The sequence below is a fragment of the Corvus kubaryi genome, unplaced genomic scaffold (genome assembly GCF_017639235.1).
Source record: "Corvus kubaryi isolate FWS band 111438036 unplaced genomic scaffold, C.kubaryi_AGA036_p1.0 37272, whole genome shotgun sequence".
NCBI classification, from domain to species: Eukaryota; Metazoa; Chordata; class Aves; order Passeriformes; family Corvidae; genus Corvus; species Corvus kubaryi.
Genome location: NW_024581084.1, coordinates 2,813,655 through 2,823,521, shown reverse-complemented (window position 1 = coordinate 2,823,521; position 9,867 = coordinate 2,813,655). Strand labels below are relative to the sequence as shown.

General features: G+C 61.4%; 1 protein-coding gene across 2 annotated transcripts; it reads right to left on the bottom strand.

Moving 5' to 3' along the window:
- Positions 1-67: 67 nt before the first annotated feature.
- Positions 68-9,717, bottom strand: USP36 (ubiquitin specific peptidase 36). 2 transcript variants are annotated; one of them, XM_042025570.1, is made up of 19 exons: positions 9,383-9,717; positions 9,091-9,315; positions 8,269-8,379; positions 7,899-8,001; positions 7,206-7,273; positions 6,735-6,805; positions 6,310-6,392; positions 5,863-5,983; positions 5,461-5,601; positions 5,028-5,128; positions 4,683-4,821; positions 3,801-4,466; positions 3,113-3,216; positions 2,255-2,761; positions 1,865-2,007; positions 1,305-1,469; positions 918-1,033; positions 695-827; positions 68-606 (listed from the first exon to the last, which is right to left on the bottom strand). In XM_042025570.1, the coding sequence occupies exons 1-19, from the start codon at positions 9,630-9,632 to the stop codon at positions 602-604; spliced, it is 3,252 nt and encodes a 1,083-aa protein (XP_041881504.1). In that variant the 5' UTR covers positions 9,633-9,717; the 3' UTR covers positions 68-601. The 2 variants fall into 2 exon arrangements, with proteins under 2 accessions (XP_041881504.1, XP_041881503.1); XM_042025569.1 differs by having other exon boundaries at positions 2,255-2,902; positions 9,383-9,715.
- Positions 9,718-9,867: the final 150 nt, after the last annotated feature.

Sequence of the window (9,867 nt, the reverse complement as noted above, 5' to 3'; positions counted from 1 at the left end):
TGCCCCCCCCCCCGCCGGTGCCCCCCCCCCCCGCTCGCCCCTCGCGGTCGCAGCCGAGCACGGCCCATTGACAAAGACCGGCATTTATTCCATTCAGTCCTTCAATGCCCGTAGCCCCGGCGGCAGCGCTCCGGCCCCGCAGGGATCCCCCCGGTGCCCCCCGCGCCAGCGCGGGGCCGGGCCGGCGGGGGGCGCGGGGGAGGCTTTCAATGCAGCTCGTTCAGGGGATGGGGGTCAGGGAGTGAGAGAAGTAGGGGAAGGTGAGGGTCGGTAACGCTGGGAAGGGGAGGCACAGGAACATGGAGCGACAGGGACAGGCTTGAGGCACTTGCCAGGAGCCCCCACAGGTGCAGGCTGGGGGAAGGAGGGGAAGAGGCACGGAGAAGCTGATGAGGAGCCTGGCCGAGGCAGGCTGGAGGCAAGGCAGTGTGGGCAGGCTCCTCTGCAGCTGGAAAAGCAGCTCCCTGAACGAAAAGGCACAACCCCAGGGCTGTGGCTGCATTCCCTCCACTCTGAGCACGGTCCACCAACAGCTCCCAGGACGGTGCTGTCCCAGGTCCTTGATCTGGGACTGCTCCCTGAGCAGTCGGGGATGCAGATCTCAACCTGTGAGGCAAAGAGCAGTGTCAGCCCCCACCAGGCTGCCACCCCCTCTCTCTGCCCCCCCAGCTCGCTGTGCCCCTGGCTTGCTTACCTGAGAGCCGGTGGCCCAGGCTGGCCATCTTGGCAGGATGTGACATCAACCAGAAGTTGCGCTTGTTCTGCAACTTCTGGAATGGATTTGAGTCTCTCCTCCGCTCCTGCTTCACCTTCTTAATTTTCTTTACCTGTGCAGAGGCAGGACAGCACTCGGGTCAGAGTGCAGAGGCCCCAGCCTCCTCCCACCTGCCCCAGCCCAGCATGTGGCCAGCACCCACCTTTCCTTTGTCAAACTCCTCGTCCCACTCATCAGTGATGGTCTTGCTTTGGGCCAGTGCTGTGTCCCGAATGGCATCCTGGCTCACGGCCGAAATCTCACCCTGCCAGGTCAAGACTGCAGAGCAGCCAAGTCAGCAGAAGCACCAGGCTGAGCCCCACTGCACCCCCTTGCACCAGGCCACCCCCAGGCCCAAGGCTGGAGCCCCGTGCTCCAGCTCCCCACCCTGTGCCACCCCCGACAGGCCCATGGCTGGGTGCACCTGCCTGGTTCCAGGAGCACCCCTGCCTGCACTGGGATGGGGGAGCTCAGAGGGCTCTGCCCCCATCCAGGGCTTGCAGCAGGGGGGCTGCACGGCTGTTTGCCCATCCAGGTGAACCAGGATTACCTTGTTTGCCATAAGCCTTGTCCAAGGAATTCTGGAGCAGCTGGCCTACCACGCTGGACCCCTGGCTCTCAGGGGCAGTGCCAGCCCAACTGCCAGCCACAGGGCTCAGGGCAGCCAGGGAGTGTCTCTCATCCCCAGTCTGTCTGTCACTGGCGCCTGCTGCAACTGCGGAAACAGGCAGGGTGAGAATGGGCCACGGAGAACTACCATGCCCCTCCTCTCCAAGGCAGATCTCATCCCAGGAGACACTGTTTGGACACACAGGGTCCTGATCGGTGAGGGTGTTTGGGCACACAAGTGCCAGCCCTGGGGATAAATCGAGGAGCCTGTCCCCACTTCCTCCTCCAGGGCACAGGCAAGGGCTCCCAGGCTCCCCCCAGGAGCAGCAGGCAGGCCTGGGACAGGGCAGCCCAGGACAGGGGGCAGGACCACAGGCACCGCCGGGCAGCTGTGGGACCAGCAAGCACTGGGGATGGCACAGCAGTGCTCCAAGGGGGTTCTAGGGCAGACAAGCAGCTGGCTTGACCCTGCCAGGCACCAGACAGGGCACAAGGTCAGACCTGGACTGCTGGTGGTGGTGGCAGGGACAGTGTTGGCAACCAGGCTGCTGAGGCTTTCCATCCACTTGCGCTTGCGGTGCTTGTGCTCTCCAGCCTCCACACTCTGATGTGTCTCACAGGGCTCTGGCTCAGTTGTCCTGGAGCTGGGGAAGGCAGCAGAGTCAGCTCACTCCAGCCAGAGCAGAGTGGGAGAGTCTCAGGCAATGTCTCAGGGCAATGGGGCCCAGGGACACCCGCACTGCACTCAGGGAGGGGTGAACCCACCCCCAGCAAGTGGGTGCTTCAGCCAGACCCCTGCTGAGGTGCATCCCACCTGCAGAAAGATGAGAAGCCCCTGACCACAGTGCAGGGAGCCTGACCTCAGGCTCTCACATGCCCCTCGTCCCTCACCTATCCGAAGACAGCATCCCAGAGCTGCACTCCTCTGTCTTCTTCAAGGGCCTGTCTTTGCTCCTATTCTTCTTTTTCTTCTTCTTCCTCTTGAGGGGGAAAGTTGGCTCCATGCCCAGGTCAATACTGAGCTCTGGCGTATGTTGCTTGGGCCCACTCTTCACGTCCTGACAGACCGGACCATGGCTGAGACCCTTGTCTGCCACCTCCTTCCCCATGAAGGACATCAAGTCCCCTGGAGAGACAATTTTCTTCCTGGGGGACCTGGAGTCTTTATCAATGAAGTCCTTCTGAGAGCCAATGCTCTCCTTCTTGGGGGGCCTGGAGTCTTTGTCCTTGAAGCCCTCTGGAGAAACAATTCTCTCCTTCTTGGGGGGACTGGAGACTTCATCCATGTCCTTCACAGCCACAGCACAAGGGCTCCTGTCTGTGCTACGATGCTTCCTCTTCCGACGCTTCTTTCTGAAGGAACCCTCTGGTTCTACCTGGCCAGATCCCGTGTCCCTGCTGCCAGGAAGAAGGTGGTGTGAAGTGTGGGCAGTGGAACCATGGGTCAGCAGGGAGGCTGGGAGCTGAGTGGGCAAGTTGAGCACGAAGCTGAAGGCAGACTTTCCAGGATTCGGTAGTTCAAGAACAGATGAGGACAGGCTGAAGGACAGGAAAAGATGCTGATCTAAAAGCCCAGAAGTCCCTCTCTTCCTCCTTCCCCTGAGGTGCAGAAGCACAACATCCAGCTGCTGCCATCTCGTCCACAAAATCGGAATCAGATGCAAGGCCACACAGATACCCCATGGAGCACCCAAAGCTGTCACTGGCCTTCCTGCCATGTGGGAGCCTGGCAGCAATGGCACTGCTTACCTGGACTTGCCCAGAGGCCTAGGAGTGGAGGCAGGAGGGGTGGTGTCTGAGGGCTGGGGTTGTGCTTGGTGGTCACTCACGCTCACCTTCTGAGAGGGTTTGCCCTGCAGTTATTGACATAAATAAAAACTTGGTGGTCTAACGCAGAGGTTTCCATGAGCCAAGAGAAAAAGGGGAGCCCAGAGAAAGGGGAGGAGAACAGACACAGACAGGGGCAGGGAAGTGGGGGGGTGGGAGAATCAGAAGTGTGTTCAGTTAGAAGAACAAAGGAAAAAAGGAAGGAAAGAAATTTAAAGACCCCAGTGCACCCTCCTGAGCCCACACACTGCCTGTGGAGGAGGCACGCCCACACCCTCCTGCTGTGGCATCACCCCCTGCCACTGGCCCCAGGGGACACGCGACCCCAAGAAGGTGCCAAGGCCACCCCACTGCAGGGACTAGCACAGTCACCCCTCTGTCCCAGGCAAGGGGGCAGGAGCCATCCCCTGCATCACTCAGAGACGTGGACAACAGCAGGGCGTGGCCCCACACCTCGACCCAGAGTCGGGGCAGAGCAGCCACCATAGCCCTGGGTCAGGAGCTGGGAGGGCTCTCCCTGCCCGCCCCCGGTCAGCAGTAGCCCTACACAGCTTCAGTTCAGAAGGCACAGGATGTCGAGCGGAGTCTCTGGGCAGAAGCTCAGACTCACCTTTTTGGTTGAGAGCACTGGTTTCTTGGCCAGCAGCGGTGACGTGGTGCCGCCCCACTCCTGTGCGGCGCTGCCCAGCGGGGAGGGTTTCACAGTGGCTGTCCTGGAGCTTTTGGGGGCAGCCAGGTCAGAGTCTTTAGGGACAGCCGGCTTGGTGCCAGGGCCAGCAGGGAGGTGGGTGCCAGAGTCCCTTCCCTGAGAGGTGCAGAAGCTGCTGGAATTGCTCTTGGCCTTGTGGGTGTCCTTGGCCAGCTGCCCTACTTCGCTGCCATGGGAATCCTTCTTCAGGGTCCTGGTCATCGCCCCACAGCCACTGGGCTCCTGACTGGACTTCAGCAGCTTGGATGAGGTAGGTGGCTTCTCGCTGTCTGGGCCCTGTGTGGGCAGCCCTGCTTTGGCCCCGCTTACGGTGCTGGTGACATGGAAGCCTGCTCTGGGCATGCCAGATATCTGCAGCTTCTTGGGCCTCTGGACTGTGTCATAGGCCAGGGGTGTGGCCTCGTGGGTGGCTTTGTGGGGCAGTTTGGATGATGGGATCTGAGGGAGTAGCTTTGACAGAGCAATTCCGTTTGTCAGCTTTGACCCCATCCCAGGAGAGCTGCGGGCAACAGGGACTCCAACATCACCTGGGCCTGGCAGCCCCTTCCCCAGCAGCTTGTCTTGTTTCTAGACAAGGAGAAAGAGAGAAGTTCAGTGAGGAAACTCAAGGAGCCACAGATACAGTGATACTGCCCTCCCCATGTCCAGCCAGGATCCCCAGGTTCAGCAGGATCAGGATCCCTCCTGTACAACACCCTCCCGCACATCCATCTCCCGGCATGGCTGCAGCCCCCCGTGCCCACGGAGCAGCAGCTCCTGGGAGCACCAACCTTCAGGACTCACCGGGCCCAATGGTGGCACAGACAGGGTCCCGTTAATTGCAGTTTTCTTCATTTGCTTCGAGTCACTGCCAGTGCAGCTGGGCAGGCTGAAGGCAGCCTTGGCCATGGGCCCTGCTGAGCTCTTCCTGGGGCAGCTGAGCCTGGGGAGGGCAAAGCACAGGCATCAGCCGTGGGGGTGTGGGTGAGCAGCAGACACACACGAGGGAGGGGAGCTGGAGGCTCTGAGGAGGTGAGGTGCTACAGCAAACCACTCCCTGCCACCCCCTCCCTGAGCCAGCACACGCACGGGGCGTTGGGGCTGCTTGGCCGGGGCAGGCAGGCCAGGAGGCACAGGCTGCTCTCTTACCTCAAGTAGAACAGCACATAGGCCTGCTGGTTGAGAACCACCTTGATGTTGCTGGGGTGGACCTCATGGTCATTCATTCGATACCACTGCCCATTGCTGGCCTGTGGAAGGAGAAGACAGAATGTGGTCAGGCTGTGTCCAAGGAGAATAGGGTCAGGCTCTGGCCAGGGACCCTCCTGGCCTGCAGAGCAGCAGGAACAGCACCCGTCATCAGAGCTCCTCTCCCCAAAACCCAGAGCTGCCCCAGGGGCTCTGTCAGGGCAGACCTTCACGTTTCCTGCAGTGGGGCACAGTTTGTGCCCCATGTCCAGTGCGCCACACCTCCACACCACCCACCCTGCCAAGCACCCTCCTCTCTGCACCCTACAGGGACCCACAAGCACCTACCAGGCCCCAGCCCAGACAAGGTGCCAAGAGAGCATCCCAGGCTCACCTTCACATAGCAGAAGTAGTGCCCTGCGTTGCAGCTGTACCCAGAGTGCACCAGCACCGCATAGAGTCCATACGTGACAGGATCACCCTTGGGCTCAGACATGTAAGGGCGGATGTCCAAGAACTCAGGGTATCCCACATCCTGTGGAAAGAAGATGTCTCAGGAGCTGGCATGGCTTTCTTGCCAGAGCAAGAGCAGCTCTGCTGTGCTACGAGTCCCATCTCTCTCTTGAGGGGATGCGTCCTCCTCAGGCAGAGACGGCGGTGAGGAAGATGCCAGGATGAGCCCAACTTCCCCCACAGAGAGCAGTGGGGAATGGCTGCAGGACTGCACCAGGACCTGCTCGGGGGGCAGGACCTTGGGCCAGGACACAGCCCTGGCTGTGGATTGCTGAGTACTCACCTTGGTGATTTTCCTTCCACCTGAAGAGCCGCAACTGCCAAAGCGTTTCAGTGAAATCGTGAGAACATTGGAGGCTCGGTGGATGGTGAAGCGTTTGCTGGCTGACACTTTCTTCCTGCACCTGCCCAGGAAAAGCTCAAGCTATTCAAGCTGTTCCAACATCCAGACAATTGCCCACCCTGGCCACACAGTAATGGCCAACTCGATGGGAATGGTGCTGCTGACACCAGGTACTGCTCCAGACACCTCCTCATGGCCATGCCTGCTGGCCCAGGTCTTCCTTTGAAGACGAGAGAGCTGAGGAGCAGCAGGCTTCATCACAGGCTTCCATGGCCCTGTACCTCATGGTTTAGCCACAGAGCAGGTACAGAAGCCCTCCCACATTGTGGCAGCCTTCCCACCAGCACACCAGTGGACACCATCCTGCCCCCAGCACCCCACACTCACATGCTACACCTGTAAGCGTTGTCCCCACCCAGCTGCTCTGGCTTCACAAACAGCTCCAAGGCCCGCACGACGTTTGCGGCTCGCTGCAAGGACAGGGTGGACGTCAGGGCATGAGCGGCCTGTCCACACCACAGCCCCACTCCCTGCCCCAGGCACTGGCACACAGCACAGGGCTGCAGGCTCCCCCAAAGTCCTGAGCCTGCCCCCGGTGTGGTGGCTGCTCTGCCCCCAGCACTGCCGAGCCTGCATGGAGGAGTCGTGGCTCACACTTGGGCAACAGGCACTGCTCCGTGAGACAGGGAAGGAAGCGCAACAGCAGGAGCTGCTTCCCTCCTGCCAGCACTGTGACTGCAGGTTAAGGAGCCTCAGAGCAGGAACCTCCCCCTCAAGAGCAGAGACTCCCATCCCCAACCCTGCAGCAGTACCTCGACCTCCAGTGTCACGTCCAAGTAAGGGTCATAGGTATCCGAGACAGTCTTGCACTCCAAACATTTCACTGCAATACGAAGAGCCATGAGCACACCCTGGCACAACACCAGCACCTGCCACACCCCAGCACAGACAGCTGCAGTGTCCCCCCAATCCAGGTTTGGGCTCTGGGATGTCAGCACCAGGATTCACGGCCTTGCGGGAAGGAGGGCTGGCAAATCCACTACGTGTTGGGAAGCAGATGTTGTCAGATAGCTGGGAACACGGGTCCCTTTGCTGGTGGCAATGAGCTGGGGACCCACCACTTGGGTCCCACAGTCAATGGCTTTTCCCATTGCCACCACAGGGGTCACGACCCACAAGTACTGCAGGACTGACCGACTGTGGCTCTGGGTAAGTTACACGTGCTAAGCCATTTGCCAAAGGGTTTTGCTGCCCAGGCCCACGCCCAGAGTGCCAGTACTCACCACGGGACCGCAGGTAACCACCGAAGATCTGGTGAACCAGAGTTGTGGCCTGGGTCTGGCGATCCAACCTACACAGAGACAGCAGCACCAGATCTCACACTGCAACAGCCACCCCCGTCGGACCCCTCAGGACAGCCCCCCTCCACGTTCTGGCCAGCAGCCAGGCTGTGGAGCTCCAGGAGCAGCGGGAAGCCACAGCCCCTGCCAAGCTGCTCTCTCTGTGTCGCAGCCGAGGGATGACACCAGGCTCCGACACACACCTTCCTCTCAAAGAAGCAGAAGCTCCTGGTTGGAGCTCAGAGCCAGGTGCTGAGAGCAGAGGCAGTGCTTCCCAGGACAAAGGGCCTGGGGGAAGCTGCCCTTCCACAGCCACAGGGCTGGGGCTGAGCTAGGAAGTAGGCCTGTATCCCTCAGCAACTGGGACGCGATCCCAACCTGTAGCAGCCTCAGGATTTGAGGGCAGGACTGGAGCTATGCTGAGGTGGAGGAGTCAGCAGAAGGTGAACAACAGCCCAGAGCCATGTCCCTGAGGGGCAGAGAGCTGGACCCCACACCCAAGGCCCCTGGAGTCAGAACCTCCCCACAATAAGGCTGACCTGGGGCACATGTTCATTCCACAGTCCACTCCCGTGAGTGCAGGGGACCAGCAAGGGAACAGCAAAGAGCAGTGATGGGCCATCAGGCCCCACATACTTGGTGTAGCCATTCAGGCAGGCCTTCTGCATGGCATCGATGGTGTAACGCAGGAACTCGTGTGCATCCTCCTGCCTGCCGAAGCGCAAGTTATGGGAAATCTCTGCAAGAGAGGGAGGACTTAGCACGTGCTGCAACAGACGCCATCCCTCCCTGCCCTCCCTGGGGCAAGGACTCTGGGGTTCGAGTCCCCTCAACCCAAACCAGATGTCAGACTCATGTCACAGAGGAAGCCCCTGGCAGCCCAAGAAGTCTCCAGGCACCCTGAGGCTCCATGAGTCGTCTCAGTGGAGCTGTTTGCCAAAACATGCCCCAATCCCAATAGTTCTGCTCCCACATTAGCCATGGGTGGGGGGGCAGCCCTCCTTACTCTTGAGGTCTCGGATGATGGAGAGTGGCTTTATTGCATTGCCGCTGTTGGCAAAAGCCTGTATCGTGTGGTTTTGCATAGTGCACATCATGCAGAAGCTTCCATGGGCACCTGGAGCAGGAGAGATGATACGATGTTGGGGACAAACCCAGGAGAGATGGAGGCAGTACAGGGGATCTCTGGTCCAACACAGCTCAGCCATGCTCAGTTTTCCCTTTGAGCTCAATGGTCCAGGACATGGGGACCAGCCCATGCCATCCCAGCTGGTACAGCCCACCACAGGACCAGCCACGGCAGCTCCCCAGATGAGACAGCATTCACGTAGATAGAAAACAGGTCCCAGGTATGCACTGGACAAGCCCATATGTTGGCCCTAAGGGGCAGATCCCACTGGCAGTCCGATGGATGGGACTGCAAGCCCTGTGTGTTCCCTGTGGTGACAGCTCAGAGCAGGGCCTGGCACACTGCTCTTCTGCAGTCCCCACAGTCACGGGCTATTCAGGACCCCCCAGCCCAGCCCCCAAGAAGCCAGCAGGCCCCATTGGGCCCATCTTAGTCCTGGCTACACCCAGCAGAGACAGTCTCCCCAGAGACAAAGATGCCAAGATAGGAACACTGCTACAGCCAGGAAAAGTGAGTAGGACCCAGGAACCAACTCTTGACAGAGAAACAGGCAGAAAGGAGCAGAGCAGGGAAGGTGCATCCTGATATCTGCACTCCCTCACCAGAGCCAGGCACAGAGGTGCCGACCGCAGCACTGTGAGCAGGACAGGCAGACACTGCTCCTCCCTCCCGGCCCCCTGAACCGGGGTCCCCACTCACAGGTGCGTCCGTGTTCCCGGGAGAGCAGGTAGTTGGTGAGTGGCGGCGTGTACGTCAGGCACTGCAGCGCCGAGTTCAGGAAGCAGGTGTTCCCCAGGTTACTCAGCCCGGCGCCCACACGGTGGACCCGCTCCCACTTCATGGAGAGGCGCTGGGCTGGGAAGAGCACCTTCTGCGGCGCGGGGATGCCATCACCCGCGGCCGCTGGCAGGGCACGGCTGTGGCCTGTGGGGAACAGAGGGTCAGCCAGGGGTAGGAGCACGGGGAGGCTCCCTTCACTCTCTCCACTTACCTTGGGGGTTCTGCGGCCTCTCCGGAAGGCTGCCGGTGATGCCGAGAGGGCGGCCGAGGGCCTCGGCCCCGATGTGCTCGTACTTGTCCCGCAGGTGCTCCAGCTGCCCGGCCAGGCCGCAGCGGGCGGGCGCGAACTCGATGCGCTGCTGCAGCACGGAGCGGGCGGCGGCGGCCAGCGGCCGGCCCAGCTCCGCCGCCGCCTCCCGCCGCCCCGGCTCCAGCGCCTCCCGCAGCTTTTCCGCGATCATCGCCGTGGGCGGCCGGCTCGGCGGGCCCGGCGGCCGCGGCTGCAGAGAGGGAGGGAAGGGGCGATTGAGCGGAGGGCACAGGCCCGGCACGGCCCTCCCCGCCGCGCTCCGGCTCTCAGAGCAACCGGCCGCCTCCACGGCCCCGCCGCCACCCGCCGCGGCCCCCTCAGCGGCTGGCCCACCCACCGCCCGCCGCCACCCGCGGCTCCGAGCGCCGTCGCCGCGCGGCCCCGGC